The sequence below is a fragment of the Eulemur rufifrons genome, chromosome 7, assembly GCF_041146395.1.
Source record: "Eulemur rufifrons isolate Redbay chromosome 7, OSU_ERuf_1, whole genome shotgun sequence".
In the NCBI taxonomy this organism is placed as follows: domain Eukaryota; kingdom Metazoa; phylum Chordata; class Mammalia; order Primates; family Lemuridae; genus Eulemur; species Eulemur rufifrons.
The window spans coordinates 71,538,503-71,565,165 of record NC_090989.1 but is presented as its reverse complement, the minus strand read 5'-3'; the positions used below and the strand labels follow the sequence as shown (position 1 = coordinate 71,565,165).

General features: G+C 38.1%; 2 protein-coding genes across 2 annotated transcripts in view; one reads left to right on the top strand and one right to left on the bottom strand.

Annotated features, from left to right (window-relative positions):
* The first annotated feature begins 1,293 nt into the window (after positions 1-1,293).
* Positions 1,294-16,850, top strand: PLAAT1 (phospholipase A and acyltransferase 1). Its single transcript, XM_069472774.1, has 4 exons — positions 1,294-1,339; positions 8,118-8,256; positions 11,567-11,832; positions 16,752-16,850. Exons 1-4 carry the CDS (start codon positions 1,331-1,333, stop codon positions 16,848-16,850), a joined length of 513 nt encoding a protein of 170 aa, XP_069328875.1. The 5' UTR covers positions 1,294-1,330.
* A 3,506-nt stretch (positions 16,851-20,356) lies between these two features.
* ATP13A5 (ATPase 13A5) overlaps positions 20,357-26,663 on the bottom strand; it is a 105,848-nt gene continuing 99,541 nt past the window's right edge. Inside the window, exons 28-30 of the mRNA XM_069472773.1 lie at positions 24,774-24,862; positions 22,255-22,335; positions 20,357-20,834 (exon numbers count right to left, since the gene is read on the bottom strand). Of these exons, the coding sequence (XP_069328874.1) occupies positions 20,574-20,834; positions 22,255-22,335; positions 24,774-24,862 (431 nt within the window). The 3' untranslated portion in view covers positions 20,357-20,573. The remainder of the gene's footprint in view (positions 20,835-22,254; positions 22,336-24,773; positions 24,863-26,663) is intronic.

The window sequence follows — 26,663 nt, the reverse complement described above, 5'->3', positions numbered from 1 at the left end:
GCAATGCTCCAAAAAGTTCACTTAACAGTCTGCCAAGCCTTCTTTACTTAGATGGTTATTATTCCTGGCCTCTCTTTTTTAGCAGTGAGAAAAAGGATACTTACCATGGTCCAACTTTATTTTTAAATTCATATGGCTGTATTCCTTGAGGCCTCCATTGGCTTAGCTGGCCTGAAAGAGTCACCTCGTTAGGCCCTTCTCTGTCACATGCACTCAAGTCACTGCTGCACGAAGGACCTGCTCTGCTTACAAGAGCAGGGTAGGGTAGGGCAGGGCAGGGCAGGTGCTGAGGGGAAGGGGCCACTCGAGAGAGTCTTGTCTTCAGTGAAGGCCCCATCCCAACCGAGTCAGGTAAATTTCCCACTGGGGGATGCCAGTATCTGAAGATCAAAGGGCTGGCCTGCTCTTTCTTTTTCCGTTCTCGTTTCTCCCTTCTCCTCGCTCTAAAGTTGATCTTGGGCTGGGTGGTACTGACAGGAAAGAGTCCAAAGGAAGCATCAGCGCATCAAAGCCCTTGAGCGACGATCAGGCAGGCTCACAAGCACACAGTGTGTGTGCAGCGTGATGTTTTAGGACCACTCCTTTCCCCACCCTTTGCTGACTCAAAACCCAAGAGGCTTTCTTAGGACTCAAGGACCAGGATCCCTTCCGCCCTGAAGGAATTTGTGTCTAGCTAGAAGAGCGCGTACTTCTAGCGGGCGTAGTGCGTATCCATGATGGGTGTACCAAACACTTCTGGGCCTAACAAAACCGATCATCTTTATAACCGCAGCACGTAGCACAGTGCCTGGTACCATAAAAGTTTGAAGCAGTAATTCCCAGATGGCTGGGAGGGCTGTAATTGGTTAGCTACCGCGCTGGGTCTGCACTTCGCCGGCTGGCTTTGCGTGTACGCCCGCGTGTGTGGGCATGCCGAGGGCAGGGTAGGCGGCGGCGGCGGCGGGTGCGCGGACGCGGATGTGTAAGGGCGCACGAACGCGGACGCCCCCAGCGGCCGGGCGGAGAGGTGCTCCAGGCGGCGCAGGGCCCCGCCGGAGCGACCGTGACCCCCGCCCCCCGGGCCCAGCGGGCGGCTCCCCAGAGCCGGGACGCGGAGCGTGCGCGGCAGCGCCGGGCGCCGGGCCCAGCACGTTGGCGCCGCTGCACGCCAGCGTCTCGGACCCGCTGAGGGGTCGCCGGAGCCTCTCCGCGCGGCGGCGCTGGGGCCGGCGTGGGCCCTGCAGGGCGGCCCCGAGTGGTGGTGGGCTGCTGCCGCCTTGGCCTCTCCCGGGTGCAGATGGAGTCGTCCCGTGGCCGCTAGCAGGAGGGTGCTGGAGGACGACCCGGGCTTATGAGTGAGGTGTGCTGGGCGAAGGGAGGGAGGACCTCTAGGCGCCCAGGCGACCATGTTTTAACCAACTGTCAAACGGAAAAGTTCGAATGATTAGCGAACATCTTATCTAATTCATCCTCCACTTTTATTCTCAAATGGGAGGACTGCGTCCACATGGAGAGACTTGCTTCTCCAAGTCACACAGCTATTCAGTGGCAGAACTGGGACTAGAAACCCAGTCTGTTTACCAAAGCCTTTTAAACCTACTGTCCTCTCTGAAGTGAATATGACTAATAATACAAGTAATTATTATCATATGAGATTTCGGAAACATGCATGGTGGTATTCCTTTGGCATTCAGAACTATTATAGGACTCATGGGCTGGAAAAACACAGCCACTCATATCCTTCCTGGGCTTAGGTCCCTCATTCCTTCACTTGCTCCGCAGTTATTTGTTCCAGGCACTCTGCTAGATACTAAAAGTGTGGAGATAAACAGGAAGCAGCCCCCATATGGAGCCTAAGAGAAAATTCCCCGGACACCATAGCTGCCTCTGGTGTAGGAAGCGGGATGGGCGGTTAGACATATGCGCTGTGGAAACTCAGAAGGAGACGCAGTTCTGGCTGACTGGGGGAAGACCTAGGGGAGGAGATGGCATCTTACCTGGATCTTTTAGAGTGGGTCATTTGGGGACATTTGGAAATAGGCGTTTCAGTATTAGAAAAAAACAAAACAGAACTCTTGAGTGTGAAGAATAATGAACAGTTTGGTTTGCCTAGAATGTGGGAATTTTGAATAATGAGGCCAAGATGATAGAGTTACAGAGAGGGCAAAATGGGGAACTCAGTAGAGGGAAGCATGGTAAAGACGCCAGGCAGAGCGTGACAGTGCTGTGACAGAGGATAGTTAACTTGGCCCAGGAGTGGAACCCTCAGTTGTAGAGCGAGAGTGTTGGACCAAGGATCATTTCAGTCCTGAGGGTCTGCGGATTAGCCAATCTAGGATGACAGGGCTTCATGGAAGCATCTCAGTGTAGTAGGATTATGGATGAAAAATAACATCAGGAATGGGACAAGGTCTAAATTGAATTGGGAGACTGTTGGACTAGGGGCAGCCCATAATCACCTGTGGTCGTGTTTCAGACTTCTAATAGCATTCTTGGGAGTAGTTGGCAAAAAGTGCTCTTGGTATTCCTGTAACACAGGTGGCCTCTTGAACATGAGCAGCAGTTAATCAACCTGCCCCTATCTGTGCAGGGAGCATTTATTTTTTGATGCATCCTCAGGGACCAACATGGAGCTGTAAAGAGAGAAGCCTGTTTTGGCAGTTGAAATGGGAAATTTCTTATAGAAAGATTACAGACTTACCTTAATATCACTCTTTATTACAAACTATTCATACAATTTTGTGTAGATGGATGAAGCATTTTTACCTTAAAGATTGTAGTAGAGAATTTTATACATGTATCTTTAATTGGTTTTGTGTTATCTCATACTTACGAAGCACTACATTACACGTCTGTGCCTGAATGAAATTGGTAGATGTGATCCATATAAATCAAAATACCCAGTCAGACAGGTTATAGCCATCTGCCTAAGATCTGAGTCTAGCCCCACCTGACACCTCCCAAACAGATGACAAACAGGGATTTCCCAGCAAGACTCCACTTCCCATTACTTGCTGGTTCTGCATATGAATGTTTAAAAACTTCCTGTCTTATTATATGAAATATATATTTGTGTGCTTTTGCAGCTTCTCCATCTAATGGCATTTGAGAAGAGGGAAAAGATGAAATGTTGTTTAGCAGCAATTCCCTTGGTTAATGATGTTAATCAGTGATACAAGGAAAGAGCATGAAGTCTGGAGTAAGAAGATAGACCTGAAGTTGAATTCTAGTTTTGTCACTTACTGCCTGTGTGAATTTAGATCTGGGACCTAAGTCATCTGAGTCTCAGTTTGCTCATCTGTAAAATGATGTTCAAAGTAATTAGGTCACAATTTCTAACCAGTCTAACAGAACATTTCATCACCACTAGAATCCCACATGTGTTGCCCTTTTATAGCCAGATTTACTTTCTTCCCCCCACTTCCTCCACTTTCTTAACCCCTGGCAACTATTATCTGTTCTCTATTTTTATAATTTAGTCATTTCAAGAATGTTATACAAATGGAATCATACAGTATGTGACATTTTGTCATTTTTTTTCACTCAGCATAATTCTCTTGAGATCATTCAAGTTGTTACATGTATCAGTAGTTTGTTCCTTTTTATTCCTTTATAGTATTCCATGGTATGCCTGTAACACAATTTTTTAAAACACTCACCTGTTGAAAGTCATCTGAGTTGTTCCCAGTTTGGGGCTATGATGAATAAAGCTGCTATAAACATTCATGTATGGGTGATTGTGTGAATATCCATTTTTAATTGTCTTTATTCTCTAGGTTAAATGCCTACAAGTGTGATTGCTGGATTATATAGTAGTTACAAGTTAAATTTTTTTTTTTTCAAGTGTCAAACCTTTGTTTTATTTATTTAATCTAATTTGCAAGATGTGCACATCTGGAGATAAAATAGCACAGTCCAAGAAAGCTGGGGATGGTAAAGATCTAAGAATAAAGTTATTGTTTTTTTGTTTTTTTTTTAATGGTAAAATTCCTCTTTTTTTATCATTAATAACAATTTAATTTTACAGAATCAAAGAGTCTAACAGTATATCTTGTTAGATACAGTATGTCCTCATAATGTATACATTATTTCTTGTACAATGATATGAAATAATATGGGAAATATTCATGATAAATTATTAAGTGAACAATGCAAGTTAAAAACAACAGTTTCATATTTTTTTCCCCACCCCCCCTTTCCCGAGTCAGCACCTTCAAGTGTTACCACTCCCCAAACGGTGCGCAATGCGCTCATTGTGTAGGCATACCCCCATCCCCTCCCCCACCCCCCACCTCAGTCTGATGTCCAATTGGTGTCGTTCCCAGATTTGTATTTAGGTGATGATCAGGGAAACCAATTTTCTGGTGAGTACATGTGATGCTTGTTTTTCCATTCTTGGGATACTTCACTTAATATAATGGGTTCCAACTCTCTCCAGGAGAACCATAGAGATGTCGTATCTTCATCATTCCTTATAGCTGAGTAATATTCCATGGTATACATATACCACAGTTTACTAATCCAATCATGTATTGATGGGCATTTGGGTTGTTTCCACGTCTTTGCTATTGTGAATTGTGCTGCTATAAACATTTGGGTACATGTGTCTTTGTTACAGAATGACCTTTTTTCCTTTGGGTATATGCCCAGTAATGGGATTGCTGGGTCAAATGGCAGGTCTACTTGAATCTGTTTAAGATACCTCCATAATGCTTTCCACAGGGGTTGCAATAGTTTGCAGTCCCACCAGCAGTGTATTAGTGTTCCTGTCTCTCCACACCCACGCCAACATGTGTTGTTTTGGGTTTTTTTGATAAAGGCCATTCTCACTGGGGTTAAGTGATATCTCACTGTGGTTTTGATTTGCATTTCCCTGATGATTAGAGATGTTGAACACTTTTTCATATGTTTGTTAGCCATTTTTATATCTTCTTTTGAAAAATTTCTATTCATGTCCTTTGCCCATACAAGTTAAATTTTTAAAGAAATTGCCAAAAGGGTGCTAGTCCTTTCTCAGCTCTGTAGTCTGAAAATATTTTCTTCCATTCTGAAGCTTGTCTTTTCATCTTCTTAACAGAATCTTTTGTAATGCAAAAGTTTTTAATCTTGAGGACAGCCAATTTATCAATTTTTCCTATTATGGATCATGCTTTTGGTGTCATCTAAACCTTTTCAACTCTAGACCCTGAGAATTTGCTCTTAATATTTCCCTTATATTTTATGGTTTTACATTTAAGGCTATGATCCATTTTGAAATAATTTTTGCATAAGGTATGAGATCTAAGTCAAGATTTATTTATTGCCTATGGATATCCATTTTCTTCAGCACCAATTGTTGAAAATCTTTTGTATAATAGCATATGAACTTGGCCAGTCAAATTACCTGCCTAGTTCTTTTCCTTTATCCTAAAAATGAGGGAATTAGGCTAGGACTAGATGGGTGTTATTTAAGCTATATTCCTAAAAGTTCTGGGGTCCCATGAAGCCTCAGTAGCAGCAACACTGAGGAAAAAGGGCAGGTGGGGCTCTCATGCCCTTCGTGACTTCATTCAGGGAAGTGCTGCTTTTTATATTTTATATTTTTGTGGTTCTGTCTGATACATGGTTTGATAAAACATCCCTACTGCTACAAACAATTTTGAAGACCTACAATTCTGAGTGTTCAGTGTCAAAACTCACTTTTCCCCATACATATTAACCTTCAGGTTCCTGTCTTAGTTTCTTGAGGGTTTACTCATATGAAATACTTTCCTTGGTGTCCTATCATTTCTCTTTATAAATATGATAGGCTTTATGAAATTAATTAACCTACACTTTACCACTTAGTTTACAAAGAATATGTCAGAAATTGAAACTTTGTTAAATATATTAAAATTTTACAGTGGAATAATCCATCTCACAGAATTATCATGGCAGGGAGAGAGGATAAGGAACTAAAATCCCACATAAACCATGAACCAATATTAACCTTTATGAATAGCCACTCTCTCTCATCATCCACCTATATAGCTCTTGCCAATTCACAGACTGTTGACAACAGTTTTTACTGGTTCTCAAGGGTGACTTGCAAGCCGTATATTCTTATGTCTGTCTTCAAAATGAGGAGACTGACAGTCTGAACAACATGCTCAAAGCTATAGAACTATTAAGTATCAAGTAAAAGACTAAGAGAATAGCTCACATCATTAACACCTGGTCTAGTTATTTTCCCTCTGTATTTATAATATAAGGGTTTCAATGGGTATTTTCCAAAAGTTGGCATTTGCTACTGTAGCTTTTAATCTATAAAATGGGATAATAACATAATAAACTCAGATAGTTGTGGGTTTTTTCTAACTAGGGTTAATTGAGATAGTGCATTTGAAAAACCATATTACACTACAAAGTGCTCCCTGTTCAAATGGTAGTTGTTATTATAAGCTTGGGCTAGGTCTTCAAACTCTAGTAGGCAGCTGTGTGTGCTTGCTAATTCCTATTCATAGGAAATGTGTTTGTTTATGTCACAATATATTATCTATTTTTCCTTTTAGTACCCACGTGGTCAAATTGTGAACTGCCACACTAATAAGACTCAAACATATTTGAGAGGGTGGTTAGACTTAATGGTTTCCATAAAGTTGTTTTAATAGTTATTTTTCAACAGATGGACAGCATACATTTGGCCACATTTCTGTAACAGTGTGATGATTGAAGTTTTCAACAGATGGCATATAAATACTTGGGAAAACACCCTTCCAATATTAATTGTTGTAAAAAAAAAAAAAACCTTTTAGAGTGCCAGAGAAATGACAGTTTGTATTCCCAAACCCTTAGCCTATACTATTATAATTATAATTTGGATGATTTGGAAGTTTCCATTTCTGGCAGTTGGAGTTATTTTATAAATGAGTGTACATATCTGCGTTAGAGTGAAATGATGAGGAACAACCTGTTGTCAATTAGAGATTCAATATGGATATATTAATAGCATTAAATCTCCCTTTGTTGATAGATACACATAATTTCCTCTTGTTGAGTCATTCAACTTCTATGTCATACATGTAAAACATAATTTTCCATAAAAATTAACTGTCAGAAACTATGTTCTTTCTGGAAAGTATTGATTTAAAAGAAAAAACTCACCAAACTTAGAATTTTCAAACTTATTCTCAATATAATGAGCGCCCCAACTTTCCAAATTGTCCTCCTTTTGCTGTTGACCACCTTGCATAGTTTCTGGAATCAGTAAGTGAGGAATCAGAGAGTAAGTGGGGCATGAAGGAAAATGGATGGTGAAAACCTGTTGTAGCATTTGTGATTGTTACAGTGACAGAGGGCATTTGCTAACATTTAGTGGGTAGAAGCCAGAGAGCCTAGACATGCATGTGGTATAGTTCTGAACAAGACAGAAATGTCCCATGTCCTATATTATATCTGAATATCTGGCTGGGCATCCATCTGAGTCAGGGACTTATCTCTGCATAAATTAAATGACAAAGTAAGTTTTGTAATACAAGTTATTTTTTTTTTCACAGTTTTAATATTCACAGAATATTGGCATCCTCCCATACCTCTGCTCCATGATTTTACTATGCTACTGTATAAAAAGCTGAAAGACTTCTGGCCTTATGCTCCTGAATCCTGATGTTTTTCATGCTAAATAAGTGCAAGCATATAGATACTTTATTACAGCTTTTTGTGTAGTCATGGACTGAACATTTACTTAGTAAAACAGATATATATTACAAATTTACTTTCTTTTTATTTCCCCTATTCCAAATAGGGCATATTTTAATATTTAATCTTTAATATTTTTGAAATTTCAAGTTGTATTGTCCATGAATGTCTGAATTTAAAGAGGAAATTATAAAATGCTTGTTATTTAATATAATAAGGGAGCTCTGAAATTGATCAAGATGAGAAGCATCACTATAGAAAATTAAGCAATAGCAGACAAATTCTTTCCTCAGTTGTCTACTGTGAACACATAATTCAGTGTTGGAATCATTCAAAGAAAAAGACAGTGGCTTGAGTCTAAGTCTTTAATAAGGAGTGCAGTCTCCATAAATTCCATAACCTTCTGCTTCTATGGAAGTCTTAAACCGATTCTCTTTGGGCAAGTTATGCCAGCTAGATCCTCTTTGTGTTTATCATTGCAGATGGCGTTTAATGACTGCTTCAGTTTGAGCTACCCTGGCAACCCCCACCCCGGGGACTTAATTGAAGTGTTCCGTCCTGGCTATCAGCACTGGGCGCTGTACTTGGGTGATGGTTATGTTATCAATATAGCGCCTGTAGGTAAGGTTTGTTTCCACAGGCTCCTGGGAGCTTTTTAGTTTTCTTGTTATGAGAAGAAATTATGAACAAAATCATAAAACAAAACAAATGTAGGTAAATCCAACTAATCTAAATTTAGGGAAGGACATTTTAATATCAAAGTAGCATTGAAGAAATCACAAAGACCAATTAACATTAAATTTTAAACTGAATTTTTTTAAAAAATCACAATTAAAGGGTAAATAACCAACTAGGGAAAATGTTTGCCATAAACAACAAGTTCAATGTCTTTATGTGTCACACAAATAGATCGTTTTAATATATTCAACACCTATTTACAGATTACCTAGTATGTGCTGAATGCTATTCCAGGTGCTGGGGATACAGAGACATGTCTCTGTGGGTGAAGCTTACATTTTAGTGGGGAGAGAGAGACATGAACAAATTAGGGAAATGAATGTTAGAATGAAGATATGTGATGTGGAAAAATAAATCGAGGAGGTGGAATGAGAAGTACTGGGGGTGGGGTGGTAGGAAGTGGGGGTGCTGTGATATTAAATGGTCAGGAAAATTTCATAGGAAGGTAACATTTGAGGAAAAACTTGAAAAGGTTGAAGAAACCAGTCAGATGATACCCGAGGAAAGAGTATGCCAGGCGGGGGGGACAGAAAATACCAAAATCCCAACAAACAAACAGGTAAAGAATTTTGAACAGTTTGTAAAAGAAATAAAAACAATAGTTAATATACCTTTTTAAAAATTTCAACTTTCTAGTCATCTAGGAATCATAAAACAAAACAATGACATATTTCATGCCTGTCTCATTCGCAACAGTTAAAAGTGCTAACCATCAGTGTTGATAAAGGTATAGTAAAATGAACATAAAGATATTGTTGATAGAAATATAAATTAATAAAGTCATTCACAAAAACAATTTAACAGTATGTATTAAGAGTCTTAAAAGAGTTCATATACTCTGACGTGTAATTGTACTTCTAGGAATCTAGTCTAGGGAAATATTTAGATGTGAACAAACATTTCTGTGTAAGGGTATTCACTTCTATTTTGTGTATAATGGTTTAAAAAGTAGACAATGGCTTATGTTCAATAGGAGAATGGTTAAACAAATTATGGTTTAGCCACAGAATGTTAGGTATCTAATACCCACTGAGGAATCTTCATTGTTTCACTGAAAGAAACTGCAGAAAGGGTAGCGGTCGTGCTGGACTCAGAGACACCAGGATCTAGGGATTTGACTATTATCAAAACTCCCCATTTCAGGTGGTCATGGTGGTGTGCACCTGTAGTCCTGTCAATTTGGGAGGCTGAGGCAGGAGAATCCCTTGAGCCCAGGAGTTCAAGGCTGCAGTAAGCTAGGATCGTGCCACTGTACTTCAGCCTGGGGATCAGAGTGAGACCTTGTCTCTAAAAAAAAAAATTCCTGTTTCTAAACATGGTTAATTGCATGGGAGATGGTCTTGATATAATATTTATTTGAAAATTTCAGATTAAAATACAATATGTAATATGATACCCAGTTGCAAAAAAAAAATCTGTACGTACATGAATCCACACAGCTATACCCATGTGTTACTAAAAGTCATAATCAAAATACATCAAAAGAATAATAGTAGCTATTTCTTAGTAGTAGGATAATGGGTGATTTTTATTTACATGTTTATGCTTAATTTTTCTGTATAAGTGTTTAAAAATGAGCACAAATTAATTTATTGAGAACAGTGTATGCAAATAACAAATGACCTGGAATTTTAATTTTTTTAAGATACCTTTAAAGAGAAGTCTTTATAGGTCTAAGTCTTACTATCTTGAGAACTTCTGAGAATTTTTAATGAGGTTGTTGTTATACCATTTTAGATATTTGCCTCTTGTTCTAGAATATTGTAAGTGGAAATGGCAAATAAAATGACATTCATGATTCAGAGCAGTTAGTTTCCAGGGTCTGATGATTAGTATGTACATTAACTCTGCAGTTTTCACATTTGGAAAATAATATGATATTTTGGTACTGTTTCCTTATTTTCATGTCTTAAACTTAATATTAATGTGGTTCAAGCATTGAGCTTTGACCCTGTAGATTGAAATTCAGTTCCAGAATTGAATTGAAATTTAATTTTATTGTTACGGTACTATGATATTTTCCAAGCCATTTTACCTCTCCAAGCTTCAATTTCGTCATTTTTGCATTGGGCTACTGAAAAAAAAAATAATAATCCTAACTAGGATATACATGCTGTAAAGACTTGTAATGTGTAGGAACTTAGACTGGAAATGCTGCTCCAGTGAGAAAGAAGATAGACAAAAAAAGTAGCAGAAAAGAAATTTTGGTTTTGGTCATTACTAAAAGGGAATGTTTCTAAACACTAGTTATGTAGAGACCCTTCCTTGCATGATTCGGCTGGACATGGCCAAACATAGCAGTTGTGGACAGTTTGAGAGGGACCCAGGCCTGGCATTATCTCTGTGCCCTGAGGAATTGTCTGTCCAACCACAAGAACTGACATGGCAGGCCATTGTGCAAAGTTCCCTGATAGTCTAAGCAAATGCTTATCGGTAGAGGCAGCTAAGGTGGAGTGTGGGGCATGGGACATTGTGATAGGTGGGTAGGACACAGCCTGGGGCCACATCTGGTAGATGGTGCCTACCAGGTTAGCTTCAGGTTCACGACATAGTTTCTTGGCCAAAGGAACTGGCAAGAGAAAAGCAGGGCCCCAGACTCCAGCGGACCCCTCAAAGTACTGGAGTACCATGCAGGTTTCAGAACAGGAAATCAGATTCCAAAATGAACCCTAACTGAAAAAAAACAAGTGTAAAAAGGAGTGGTAAGTGTGAGGAGTGCAGCTTGGGCGCTAGGATGAGCCTACTAATCATAAGTCACTACTGCTTAGTTCTTCAGTATTAGTTTGGAGGGGTTCAGATGCTGAGAAAGAAACGGCTTGATAGAAAAAGTGGGCAATAATCTAATCTGTACTATGTTAGAATCATATACCAGTATCTCTAATAATAATACCAATCGACAGAGAACTTATTCCCCAAGAATGGGAAGAGTGTTTTCACCAAATTTGTTCTATGGGGATATGATGCATTTTCAAAAAGTTTTTCTTATATTCTCTCTCATACAGTTTTGAATAAGTGTTATTGATAAGTTATAGAATGAGGGCTTGAGGCTGATAAGATTAAGTCGTTTTTGTTTTGATGGTAAATTAAGAACAGAGCTATGTTTAGACATCCCAGCATTTCCAAAGTCTTTAGACGGTGTTGGAGTTCACTGGACTGGGTCACTGTACCTTGCTAACCAGAATTCTCTTTATAGATGGCATTCCCACGCCATTTACTAGCGCCAAGTCTGTATTCAGCACAAAGGCCTTGGTGAAGATGCAGCTCTTGAAGGATGTTGTGGGAAATGACACGTATAGAGTAAACAATAAATACGATGAAACATACCCGCCTCTCCCCGTGGAAGAAGTCATACAACGGTCAGAGTTTGTTATTGGACAGGAGGTGGCGTATGACTTATTTGTCAACAACTGTGAGCATTTTGTGACTTTGCTTCGATATGGAGAAGGAGTTTCAGAGCAGGTGAGTTTTCTTTAGGAGATATAATAAGTTTCTTACATTGAGAAAATAATAACTATGGGCTATTATAAGGTTCCCAGGCCTCAAACAAAATGGAAAGAACAAGATAATATGAGAGCATTGAAGGACAAAGAAAGGAATTGAGTTGTCCAAGTTCATGCAGCAAGTTAATGCCCAAACTGAGGCAAGAACATGGATTTCATGAATTTGGGGCTAGAAGGGCCTTGAAGTTGCTTTCTATCAGTCTCATTGGCCTGGGTCTTTCATTGTTTTTCCCATTACTCAACCATACAGCAATCGCAAATGAGTAACCTCATCTACTGAAAAGAATATGTTGGAATGGAGGTTGACTTTTGAGTAGGAGTTCATTTGCCAAAAACATAGATGGTCATTTTGAGATTCTTTTTCACTGGTGGTCATAGGCCAACTGATGACACATCTCAGTGGGTTTGTGAATGTTTTCTATATCCTTATAATGCTAGTTTCGATGAAATTTTTGTACTTTTAAGTAAATCCTTTCATTCATTAAGCTTTGGGATGACTTTTCACGGATTACTTGAGTTTATTTTTTTTAAGTACCTTGCAATTTTGTCAGTTACCACCACTGTTTTATGGTATGTCAGATTCCTAATGATAAATAACAGCATGCCTAATTCAGTTGCCCTTTCCCTGCGTATCATCCCACCAATCCAGTTCTATCACTGATGTTTTAAACCAAAGATGTATTAAAGAGGTGATATAAGAGAATGAATATGTAACACTATTATCAAGAAGTCCCTCTTCATCTAAAATACATATAAAAGTGTTTTTAAAAATTAAAATATCAAAAATAATTTAATAGATTTTAAATTCCTGAGACTTGTTACCTATGAAAACCTTTAAAAGAAGACTAAATATTTGAAGAATAATACCATAATATTTTAATAACTCAAATCGATTCAAGGCCTCCAGTATCTTGAAATGGTGGATCAGTTATATAAACTTCTATCCTAAGAAATGAGGTTACAGTTCTTCTCACAGAAGCTTGGAAGTATGGGAGATAGAACATAATAAAAGGATACATTTGTTTTCATTAGGAAATAATTTATTTGAAAATTCATTCTTGTTAGGAAGCACATTAATGTAATGAATGTTATATTCACATGTGACAATAAATTGCTTTAGAGCTATAACAGAGGACACGAATTCCTGCTCACCTTTGCATTGAAAACTAGTGGTATAGCTAGGAAATAGGTTCCATTCCTCTTCTTTAATGATAAAGTTATTCATTGCCAACAAGCAATTTTCATTTATTTATTTATTTAATTTTTGGAAATATGGAGGTGTTGATCAAAGGGTATGAAGTTTCAGTTATGCAAGATAAATAAGTTCTTGATATATCCTGGAAAACATGGGGGGGGCTATGATTAACAATGCTATGTTTTATACTTAAAAATTTGCTAAGAGGGTGCTCTTACTACAAAAGGAAAAAATTAACAAAACACAACAAAAAATATGAAACAATACCACAAAAATCAAAAAAGGGTATGGGAGGAAACTTTGGAGGTGATGGATAAGTTTATGGCATTGGTTGTGATGTTGGTTTCATGGGTGTATACTTACTCTGAACACATCAAGTTGAATATATTAAATATCTGTAGCTTTTTGCATGGCAATCAGATTTCAATAAAGTGGCAGAAAAATAAGGAAATTTGTAAAAAATGTGGTTATAGTTTTGCCTTTTCCAGAATGTCCTATAGCTGAAATCATGCAGTATGTAGCCCTTTCAGATTGGCTTCTTTCACTTAGTTATAAATGTATTTAAGGTTTCTCCATGTACTTTCCTGGCTTGATAACTAATTTCTTTTTAATACGGAATAGTACTCCATTGTATCACTCTACCACAGTTTATTTATCCATTCACCTATTGAAGGACATATTGGTTGCTTCCAGGTTTTGGCAATTAAGAATAAAACTATAAATATCCATACGCAGGTTTTTATATGGACATAAGTGTTTTGCTCCTTTGGGTAGATACCAAGGAACATAGTTGCTGGATCATATGGCTAAAATGTGCTTCATTTTGTAAGAAACCACTGGGTATACCATTTTTCATTACGAGCAGCAATGAATGAGTTCCACATCCTTGCCAGCATTTGATATTGTCAGTGTTTTGGATTTAGCCCTTTTATAGGCATGTAGTGGTATCTCATTGTTGTTTTAATTTGCAGTTTCCTAACTACATGTAATATTGAATATCTTTTCATATGCTTATTTTCCATGTGCATATAATCTTTGGTGATGTGTCACTTCATAGTCTTTTGAGTGTTTTTAATTGGGTTGTTCATTTTCCTATTGTTGAATTTTAAAAGTTCTTTGTATATTTTGGATAACAATCCTTTATCAGATTTGTCTTTTGCAAATGTTTTCTTCTAGTCTGTTGCTTATCTTTTCTGCATTTTTGAAAACATCTAAAACCAATATATTTTGCTGTTATAGTCCAAACAAGTTATTAAAATGTGTCTGTCTTGTTCTAAGATGGCTGCACTCTTGAATAGGCCTGGATGAGGCAGCATGTGAGCACCCTGAATGTGCATCAGTGCGCCACTACAGCCTTAGTGTCTCAGGAAAGAGCATTCTGATAAACCCTGCAGTCATCTGTGACCCCACGACATTGATGTCTAGACACAGCCCCTTCAGATTCAGCTGATGTTTCACTGGGCATGTACAGATACTCAGAATGAGGCCTTTATTATGGCTCACAGACAGAAAGCCCTGTAAAGGATAAAATGTGCAGAGTCGGATTTGGTGATCTTATAATCCTAAGTAAGCCATGAAGGAAAAGCTCTTGTGCATTCTGCTTCACCAAGAATATACTGAGATGTTACAATCTTGCAGGTCAGATCCCATTTTGTGTAACTCTAAGGGATTTTCCCAGTTACGTGGGATTTTGTTATCTAGAGTGAGACTTGAAATAAGTAAATATTTGGGATTTGGGAAACTGCATGCACTGCCAGAAGTGGCTTTATTATCTGGCTTGTGTGATCCCAGGGAATGCTGGTTTGGAGTCAGGATGCTCATCCTTTCCCCAGGCCTCTTAGATTTACAGGATTTCTCTAACATCTTGTGTTTCTAGAGGCCAAAAGATAACCTAGTCAGCTAGGCTTGCATCTAGCCGTATCATCCAATTTACAGGATCTTGCCATCTTCACAGGGCTGTACCCTTATGTCATTTGAGCCCTCTGTTTTTTAAAGGTACCGACTGTACTTTTCATACTTTTCATTAACTGCCGCCTTTCCTTGTATCTGACCTTCTTGGGATTGCACCAGCTACCTGGAATTCTGCTAGGTTTGAGCTGGATTTATAATCTTGATCTCTATTTAATTGTTGATCCTGCCCCCTCTTTAGGATTTTTCCCATATCCTGCATCTCCCTGCTTCCTTTTCCCCCTATATGCCATGTGGGTAGTGCTGTGCTGCAGTGAATTCTGTTTCTCTCCTGGGAAATAATTAGGCAGTGATTAATTAAAATTATAAATATAAAATAAATAATTAACCAAATAAATAAAATTAAAATTATAAATATAAAATAAATAATTAACCAAATAAATAAAATTGAAATTATAAACTAAAATAAGATTCATCAGGACTAGGGCCAAGTTGTTTGCCAGTGCCATTCTCCCTGGCACCTGGGGGCTGGAGCAGAGTCAGGGAATCACAATTATAGGCCTTGTTCCTGTGGACTACAGCGTCATATCGTGGAGTGAAACATGATGCAAACACATGGAGCTAATTCTTCTACCTTGTGCCTCTTTCCTGGCCCTGGCCCTGGACACCTATTTTCAACAAGGAAGCTGCATTAGGGAGGTATAGCATCGTGTTGCAGTACTATGTAGGTGGCAGGCTCAGTGAGGCCTGCAGGTTAGACAGAGGGCATGCTGAAATATGAGCTGGGCCAGGTTTTCCAGCCCTTGGACTTGTCCCCAGAATCATTTGAAAAACTGTTTTGCTTTATTTGAAAGCTCCGATTCCTAAATCCCAGAGAACAAATGTTTTTCATTCTGAAAACAACATTTGTTCTCTGGGATTTAGGAATACCTGATGATTTAAGAACACCTGATGAATCTGAAGTGTTTGAATGTGACCTTTGGTTCATAAAATTGCACTCAAACCCATACGGATGGAAGGCAATATTAGTTGAGTGCCATGAAAACTATGAATATTCATTAGATCCCTCATCATGATGATGATTAATACCCTTAAAGCTGTAAATGTCTGAACTCATTTATGGACAATTGATCTTAAGAATGGTTTATTTTATTTTTGTCTACCTGAGAAATTAATTTTTGACAGGGCAATTAACATCATTATTGACTTTTCTTGAAGCTTGTTCATCAGAATATAAACAATGCTTACCAAATAAGAGGTTTTAGGTATTTAACTCAGTTCACATCCCTGAATTAGTTTACTAAAGACATTCAGAGAAATACACACGCGCACACATACACACACACACACACACACACGCTACCCAACACAACCAAAGTGTGTGTTTCAGAAGACTCAACCTATCTCTAAACATCTTAGTGGTATGACCGCAGGCAAATCCTAAGTTTTACAAAACAGGAGCAGTGCCCCCTCTTTCACCAGTGTATATGAAGATTAATGGGAACCTTGTGCATGAGTTTATAAACTGTCAGTTGCCTTAAAAACATAAGGAATATATGTATACTGTTGTGTATTTATATCTTTGGCATAATTATAAAAAATATAAATTTATTTCTTCATCTTTATATAAGATTTTAATTTGGGGTTGAACTTTAAATGTATCCATTGTGTATTTAAATGAATCATCTGTTTAAGAAACAAGCTAAAGCTTTGTTTAGGACATAGAAATGACTTTAGAATAAGATGATTTTTATTTGTTTCTTGTTTTCTTACAGGCCAACCGAGCAATAAGTACCATTGGGTTTGTGTCAGCTGCTGTTGGTGCCTTCTCATTCCTGGGCTTGTTTCCAAAAGGACAAAGAGCAAAATACTAGTAACAATTTACTGAAGAGATATTGGAACTGAAGGAATTTATGAGGAAGGAAAAAAAACCTAGGATGAATACTTATTTTCAATGCATCATTATTGTTCCAAATTCCAATGATGGATGGCAGGCTCTTTAATAAATTGCTTACTGATATTATCTTATCATTGAGCCAAGGAAATTTTTTTTTCCCTACTAGCATAGATTTGCTGTGGCAGCTTGAACAAGAAGCAGTAGTCTTTTGAGTGAGCCCTCAGAGGATCTTAACAAAATCACAGCACATTTTATCTTTGACTATAAATACTGTTTTCCTTTTCCCTAAGGGTGGCTATTTTGCCAGAGGGATGGAAAACCATTTATATATGGCTTTGGAAGAAAATGTTAAGAGCCCCAAATTGCTAGGATTGACATCTAAATTAGTATTCCTTGTCTTGTCAGAAAAGAAACTGGGAAATTCAGCATTTGGTTAGGCAGTGTGAGGAACTCTGATTTACAAGGCATTTGGGGGTACACCACATGTTCCTGAACCCATGTAGATGTGGGGGAGTGGGAAGAAGAGCGCTCTTTTTCTTCAGAGTTTCAGTACCAGTGATTTCTGTGGAATCTACTTGATTGTCAGGAGTACATGACAGCAGGAGTGGGCTGTTACTTCTATAGAGTTACATCGTTCCCTTTGGATTTTGAAGTATTTCAGGGGTTTGACCTTTTAACCTTGCCAAGAAATCATTACATGTTGGTTTAAAATGCCATATTTAGAAAACAATATTCCATATTACTTTTAAAGACTTATACTACAAGTCAAGGAACGTCATGATTTTATTCTTCCATTTTATTGAGTCTGTGTTGAATTAAAGAAACTACTTTTTATTAATAATACTGTTCCAGGGGAATTCTTGATGGCAGCAGGGAGGAAAAGGTGCAGATTTCTATACCCGAGGATTACATCAGACATTACAGCATTACCCCATAAACCACACAACCAGCCACTGGCATCCTTGTGCCATCATTAAAAGCATGGAATTAAATAAAGGAAAAGTCCGAGTAAATATTGGGGTGAGGTTGCAACAGGGGAACTAAGAATATGGTAGATAAAATAACTAAACAGAAGACTTGATTAGCATCTTGGACTTATTAAACTGATGTAGGTTTTACTCCAGGGCCAGAAATACTCCACAAGCTAATTGCAGTGTTAAGAATAATGATAATGGAGGGATCGTGCGCTGTAGTCAGGGCCAGCAGAGACCCTATCTTTTCTTTTTCCCTGATTAACCTTTTCCCTTTGTTATGACATCAATTCTGTCTCCAGGTAACACCCAAACTCTGTCTTCCTCCACTGGGCTTCTGGGGAGGTGTTAGTGTCTCCTACCGGGTAGCAAGATCCAAAATTACCCCTTCATTTTTATTCCAAATGTAAGTCCCTGTTCCATTTATGCCCTGCCCCCCAGTAATAGTCAAAAATATGAGTTTTCTAGTATTGTCAAGTTAAGGTGAGAATGGTAGCAGCTTAACATGTTACATTTCCCAAGGTATGCTTACTTCTTAGCAAAGGATGCCTGCAGAGGGCAAGTCGTGACCCAAACTAGGATTCTACCCAAACGTATGTGTGGTAGAATCACAACACTGGCCAGTGGGAGAAAGAGCAGAATTTGAAACCAAGAAGCTCCTCAGAGCCTCACGTCAATCCTTTCTAGAGAACTCTGGATGTGTCCAATCTAGAAGACAGTCTTAGCTGTGCTGGATAATGTCACAAATGCACCTTCACATTCATGGATTGATTTCACATCGGTGTTCAAGGATGCAGTAGTTTCCACCCTTAGAGGTAAGCTCACAAAGTCAGTCATCAGCGTCCCATAAAAATGACCACTCTTGATGATGGGCAGCTTAAGACTGTCTGGTTTGTTTCTGCTGTAGATGATCATTTGATATGTGTTCATGCTCACTGGGCTTTTATCAAATGATTTTTCCAAGACTATTAAATCTTTCTCTGAGTGTATTTTTAGAAGTTAGGTATGGAGTTAGACTTTATCATGTTAAAAAAAAAAAAAAGATTTGTGAAATAAAGATCATCACACACCAAATACCTAATAGATTGTTGAAAAAACAAAAACAATGCTATCCATTTATTGGATCCAGATTTTTTTAAAAAAATATTTTTATGCAATCTGAATGTCATAGTTATCAATTGAATCTTTTCATTCTAAAAGTCACATTACTAAATAGAGATGTCAGCGCAAGGATCCTGAGCTACCATATTTTTTAGGTTGACATACATTGCTTAATCATAAGCTAAAAAGCTATTGTATCTTTTTGTATTGTTATTGGTAGCCACTAAATTAGACACATTTTGAAAATTATCACTTTTCAAAGAATTATGAATGCAAGAAAAGGTTAGAAAACAAACAAAATGTAAACAGGGTTTATTTGTTAGGAATTTGCATTTATGCTGCTGGTTTGTGTAACAACATTTATGATGCTATTTACAGTAGCAAGTTGCTAGATGTTGAAAACATTTGCCAATCCTAAAGATTTCAGAATTGTAAACTCAAGGCTATCTTATATTGAATCCGTAGATCATGGTAGTAGGCACATATTTTTCACTCCCAGAATGGGACTGGTTAACTAATTGCCTATGATCTGTTAAAGACCTGTTAAATTAGCAAACTTAGATTTATTATGAAAAGATAAGCCTAGTAGGTAATTTTAAATGTTTGCTAGTAATAAATTTTCTCTCAAGTTCATAGGGAGGGTGATATATATATTAAGGGTAAAAGTGTACAGAACATATTTGAAAGGAAATACACTTTCTTGTGGTATTTAATGTGCATCTAATAAGATGATTTAGGTAAGTAAAAGATGAAATAGAACTTGTGGTTTTTTTAGTAGCCTGAGAATTGTCACACTGTAGATACAAACATTATGAGTCCCTTTCTTGGGATTGTTCTGAAGATGAGCAATGTTGAATTCTAGCCAATTTATAGACTTAGAGCTTGAGGTTTCCATGTGTCAGTAATGAAGAGTAAATAAAGGTGCCATGCTTCTCTAAATAGAAAGCACCTTTTAACAGTTTATTTCATTACATTTGTGATCGTCCAGCTCACTGACCCCAAAATGTTATACAGTGAGAAATGCCAAACTTTGGTGGAGTTTACTTAGATATTAGCTGTGCCCATGCCAAAGTTATACGCACTTAACAAAAACCTCCATCACTGTCCACTTCCACACGATTCTGGGCTTACTATGGTTAGAGTTGAATTTTCTGAAGTAAATGTTAATTCTTGTTTCTCTATTAAAACCATACAAAAGAAATAAAAAGAGGAATTGTGACCTTGGAAAAAGATAAATATGTAAATATTTTTCACAAATGAATATAATATTTAAGTAAACTTGTGACAATTAATGTATTGGTAAAACTTTCAAAGACTAAACGTTTCCTCAATTTTCCTTTTTTTAATTGATGTTCATACTGCTAATTTCACTATAGTACCTTGAAAGCTGTACATTTTAAACCACATAATTCTATACAATATGAATAAAGTTCATTATAAAAATCCAGAAAAATGCATTTTTTTCTCTGGTAAAGGATACAGTCAAAATAATCATATCTAAGGTCCTTTGTGCATTGGAAAATGTGCTTTGTAGAGAAAAGAAAGGGGAGACAATCATTACTTCTCCATCATGTTTTAATTTGGGGGAAAAAGGTGAGGCTGTTCAGCATGTATGACAATAATTCTGATTACAGTCTGGTCCAGAAATGCTGTTCTGTAGTTTGGCCTCCCAGTTCGGGTTTTCGCTTTGGAATCTGTTCATGGCTTTCATAGCCTCCGTTGATGTAGAATCCATTTTTGCCGTCACCTGAATAATCTGTCCTGTTTGTGGGAGGCCAGGTAGCGTCCTCTGCCAGCTTTTTTTGCCAGTACCTATATTGACTTTTAGAGTAGAATCCAAATTTTTTCTTGATCAACAGCCAGAGCTCTCGATTTTGAAGGATGGCATCCTGGAAAATCAGGTGGGAAAAACAATGAACTATCTTCTACTTGCCCATGGCAGCCAGCCTTCCCCTGAGATGTGCTCACTGCTTCTGCCCCCACTGCTCCTTCCTCAAGTCCCCTGATTTCTATTCCTTCAGAAGTGAAAGGGTACTTTGGTTCACAGAAATTTGCCAAAAGCTTACGGCCGCTCATTTCCACAGAATTCCTCGTTAAATCCTGGCTAGTGATCCACTTAGGATTATTTTACTGACTAAAATGATAACAATAATAGTATACTCAAAATCAAGAAAAGAAAAAATCCACCAAGCGTCCTGCTACTTGCCGCCTGCCATGTAGAAGGTGCCAAATAAAGGTTTGTTAGATGAATGGGTGAACTCTAGAAATCAAATGGTTTTTGTTTTCCATTTTAAGTGTTTTTTTTTAGTTCACATACCCACACAATTTTTATACATTTATAATCCTGAAATTGGCCAAATGTTGCATTGCACTTTTGTTCATACCAGACTTTCTGTTATACACAGTTTCTATGTAGCTATAGTCTTTTTTAAATTTTTTATTGTGGTAAGAGCACAGCTACAGTCTTCTTAATAATTATTTTTAATGAGTGTATAGCATTTCTTCAATTGTTTAAACAATCATCTCTACAACAGGTAAGTTGAGTCTAATACTTTGCTATTATAGAAAATATGATGAACACCTTTGTACATGTAGTTTTATTCTCTCCTTTTGGGTTATTTTTAAAAATATAGTCTCAAATGGAATTCCTGAGTTAAAGGGTATGAGAAATTTTACACTTACTTGTATACAATGAGATATTTGAACATATTTTTAAAAAATGTGGTTGATCCCTTTTCCCAAGGTGCTTACATGAATTTTTTAAACTCTCCCTTTAAAAAGATAGCAACTGAGCCTTTTACAGAGTGGTTAAAGTCATTTAGTGACACTGGGTAGAAAACAAATACTACAGGGGAAGACCTCCTAGGGTAGGAATTCCACTGGAATGAGCAATGGCTTCCTCTCTTCCTTAGGAAAACTTTCCTAAAAATGGTTCTTCACTTTAAAAGGTCTCATTGAATTTTAGAACTAGAAGATCACCTGGTCTAGTCTCTACTCAATTGCTGAGACTATTAGAAACGTACAATACAATGCCTTCATGTGAAGCAAAACTAGAGTTAATTTGATGTTTTTCTTTCTATGCTGAAGCTATTGGAAGCATTTCTATGCAGCCTTCAAAGAAGTTTAAATCATTCTCCAAGAAATTTCCCTCAATGAGAAGAACAATGTACCATTTTGACAAACCTTTAATAACTATAATTTTGGGGGACCAAAGTGGTTGTTCTAAAAATGAGCATCTGTTGAGAATGAGACTCTTTATTTGTTTATTTTCCCAGAAAAATAATAACAGCCATATAGAAATTACTTTACCTCTACAAAGAAGGCCACACAGAACTGGATGAAGGCTACTACCAAAATCAAAACCCTCCATGATGTTATGGTTGGGATGAACTGTTGAAGAAAGAAATATACCACTATTACATTTTGCACACCTTATACTTTGAAAAAAATAATTATTTTACTTTATATATTTATAACTCTCTTAGCTTGGAGGGTGAGGGTTACTTTCTCCACTTTACAGATGAGAAAATGGAAGGACTTAAAGCCAATAAATAAATGGCAGAGCCAGGATTCAAAGAGAACTGACTGCTTCTTGGGCTGTGCTCCCTCTACTCCCTGTGTCTATCAAGAAATGTGCTCTGGGCCGGGCACGGTGGCTCAGGCCTGTAATCCTAGCACTTTGGGAGGCTGAGGCCGATGGATCGCTCAAGGTCAGGAGTTCGAGACCAGCCTGGGCAAGAGCGAGACCCCGTCTCTACTAAAAATAGAAAGAAATTATCTGGCCAACTAAAATATATATAGAAAAAAAAAAATTAGCCGGGCATGGTGGCGCATGCCTGTAGTCCCAGCTACTCGGGAGGCTGAGGCAGTAGGATCCCTTAAGCCCAGGAGTTTGAGGTTGCTGTGAGCTAGGATGACGCCACAGCACTCACTCTAGCCCAGGCAACAAAGCGAGACTCTGTCTCAAAAAAAAAAAAAAAAAAAAATAAGAAATGTGTTCTGGATCACAAATGTGAGACAAGACACTTTGGAACCTGTGTGTCTCTCTTCATTTTTATCTTTCAAACAGAGGGAAGAAGGCTAAGATTAAATCATCTAATAATACTACTTTTAATTCTCATAAAGCAAAATCTACTTAAAATTCATTCTTTAAGGGGGACAGAGAGATGTGAGTTTATTTTGATTGAGACTAGATGCAGATTTTCTGAATGAATGTTCCCAGCCTTAATTCTAATGGCTTGATGAAAGTTGAACCCTCCAAACTCACAGGATTTTAAGGATCGAAGGGTACATTAAATGCACGTACTTAATAGGTGCGAGAGCTACAACTTTCCATGACAGCATTCATAGCAAAAGACACAGCCCTTTCTCTGACCTTCTCCACCAATAGAATATAGATGGTCACCTGTGTGTAGGACTGAGCTCCCTCGAGGAGTACCCCACAGACCCTCCATAATGTCTAAATGCTCACCTTTACTTCTCATCCCTATCTTGATATGGGTTATTTCAAATTAATACTTTGTCATTTTTTTCCCTGCATGGAGATAGTCTTTATCAGGATTGTGAAATACAGTATACTGGCTGGAATGGTTGTTTGGAGAAGGTGGGTCAGATTCTAACAGGGAACCTGGCCTTTCTTTCACTGCTACTACCACACTGATCCAAAAGATCTCTTATCCATTCCTTGGCCTGGAAGGCACTTAATTTGGAATTATTTACTTGTGTGGTGGTCTTTCCTCTTAACTTCTGAACTACTTGAGAGCAGTGACTGTATCTTACTCATCTTTGTAACCCTAGTACCAATAACACTCTGGAGCTCCGTAATGTTTGCTAAATAGATAAATGTTCCATCCATGCCTTCCTTTATTCTTTATTTTTGTTCTTATACTCCATAGCACATGGCCTCAGTTTTAGTCAATCATCTAGTACTTTGCGAAGCAAACCTCACCTTTGAATTTTATCTCTGCCAGCCTACATTCTTTTGCATTTCCAAGACAAAAGAGGCAATTTTAGTCCTCTGTGCTTGTGCTTAGGCTTGTTCTGGTTGGGAATATCTTTACCTCCTACCTAGCAAAATCCAGCCTATCCTTTTGGGCCCAAATAAAGTTGCATCTCCTCCAGGAAGCCTCCCACGATAGACAGCCATAATCCACAGTGACAGCCCCTTCTTCCTGTATTCCTCCCAGTTCTCTCTAGCTTTACCCTCTCTTCAAGCATGGATGGCCACAGGTGGCCATGTCATCATTCACTCATCTTCACAAGAAAACTGTAGCTTGGAGGTCAGGAGCCAATCCTTCTCTGTCTTTTGTTCCTCACATAATATGGGCCCAAGAATTGGTCCAATAACCTCTTGATGAATTTAATTTTAACCCAGGAACCCTGAATCAAATGATGTCCATTGATAAAACCCCATCCATTCAATGTTGGACAGAATGTGATTGTTCTATAATTTCTCCTTTTTTTCTCTCCCTTCATAACTATATTATAAAAGATTTCTACTATATGTTTAAAAGATTAAAGTTGAAGAATTATTGCATTAATACATTAATTTTATTGCATTGGCATAACAGCAGAATAAAGGATCCAAACATAATATTTTAGGTGTGAACAGGATAAACATACCCAGTTGATAATACTAATCATATGAAAACAATTAGAGGCTAGCATATATGAAATCCAAATATATTACTTGCTCTTTCATATAGAAATAGCCTCACAATATTTGGTGGCCAGAGAGACTATGGCAATAATTGATTTGTGAATTATATTGCAAATATGGTCCACTGCACACATGAGTCATGCCAGATGTGCCAATGAATACCGCTTACCTCCATTCCACGGTATATAGCTTGAAAATCAGAAAACAGAATGAAAATTGTGAGGCCCAAGGCGGATAGCAGCAGAAATGAAAATAAATCTGAAGAGACAGCAAACATTATTTTTAGATGCTAAAAGAATGTTTCACATAATTTGGCACACGTTGCAGAATCAATTATCTCTGTTGGGCAAATACCAGATATATCTTCAGATGTTTTGATATATACTCATATGTTTTAAAATATGTTCTAATGCTTATAAGACAAAGGTGATATCTTAGAATTTTCCCTCGAATGTCTGAGTGTAGAAGACTGTTAATCAAATGTGTTACAGTGACCTCCATAAAAAGGAATGCCCATGCACATAATCACCACATGTCTAGTGAGTCGTGCACGCATGGGATGGACAGTCAGTCCTCTCGGCACCATGTCGTTGTTCTTCGTTGCCTAGAGAATAAAGTCCAAGGATCTTTGATTGACATTCAAGGTGCTCCACAGTCTGGTCCCAGTCAGCCTTTCTGAGCTAATCTCTGACTACTCTTTCTTATATACAATAGGAAAGGTAAACTACAATACCTGCGGCTTCCACAGAGGACCAACACTTTCCAGCTTCTGCATCTTTGTTCACAAAATACCCTGTGTAGAGGATACTCTTCCTGTCTTGACATGCTTCAATTTTCCTTAAAGAGCCCAGTTCAAATACCACTTTGTTTTCAAAGATCCCTAATTTTGTCTTATAAAACTTTATTTCATATGGTATATATCATACTCTGCTTTGCATGATCTGTAAGAATTTTGCAAGTTCTGGGCAAGCCACTGAATCTTATTCTCTGCAAACACTTGGAAGTGACTTTTGTATCTGGTTCTCTGGGACTCTGGCTTGAAAAAATAAGTGAGCATTTATAACTGGTGAGGTCCTTCTTTCCAATCTGCCCAAAGTGTTTTAATTTGGGGAGCTAAGTTTCCTGGACTTCACTGTGCCAACATTGCTGTTCTTATCCCCCAACCCCATCCACTCCTGTGTCTGTCAGAGCTTTTAGCAGAGCACTTAATAAATGATGCCTTAGAAATGTTTTCGATAGGATCATCACCTTCAGGACAAAACCGTAGCATTTAATCAGTGTTGCTATGATATAAATGGCTCTTATAATCCTCAATGTTATAAACAATTAATAGGTTTTCTCTTATACTCTCTGCATCTCATTTATTCAGTGTTGGTGGTCTACTCCACCCCTCCCCCCATGCTCTATATAGGTCCATACCTGCCAGAAGTCTGAGGCAACTGTCCCTCTATAGCAGGCCCTATTATTGAAGCCACCAGAGTTAGGTTTTCACCCTCAAGCACCTACACCTACCCTCAATATTCATCCATGCCTCATTTTATGTACACAACTAAATGCAGCACCTCTCAGAAGAACAGCCAAGCTTGCTTGGGAAGGGTTTGAGGCAGGGAGAAGAGAAGTGGGAATTTCATCTCCCAAAATAAAGCAATCTGAGGAGCTTGGTGATAAGAAGATCCCAAGAGGTGGCTGTGTGAATTTTTCATTTATTTCATTGCTTCCAAGTCCCAGGGAGCCAGAAGCTGAGAAGAAGAGGAAGGCTCAAAGTTCCATTCTGATGAAGGCCTGGTCCTCACTAGCAACAGGAGTGAGTGCTGAGCACATCACTCTGTCCTCAGACGAATGATCTGAAAAGGAGGCCAGGCCTGTGCACAAATGAGCAGTGTAGGAACACAATTATAATGCCCTCTTGACTGAAAAAGGTAATGAAGAATTGAAGTGGATGTTTGCCCTCCTTGGTTAGTTGCTGCTGATGAGGAAACCTGAACAAGTAGTAGTACGTTGATGCAGGTGATTTGGAAAGACAAGCTCTGGGCAAACCATTACAGCTTGTTCTCAGAAA

Coding starts and splice junctions, on each gene's coding strand:
- PLAAT1 (XM_069472774.1), top strand. Junction 8,257..11,566: donor TATCAATATAGCGCCTGTAG/GTAAGGTTTGTT, acceptor TTCTCTTTATAG/ATGGCATTCCCACGCCATTT. Junction 11,833..16,751: donor GAGAAGGAGTTTCAGAGCAG/GTGAGTTTTCTT, acceptor GTTTTCTTACAG/GCCAACCGAGCAATAAGTAC.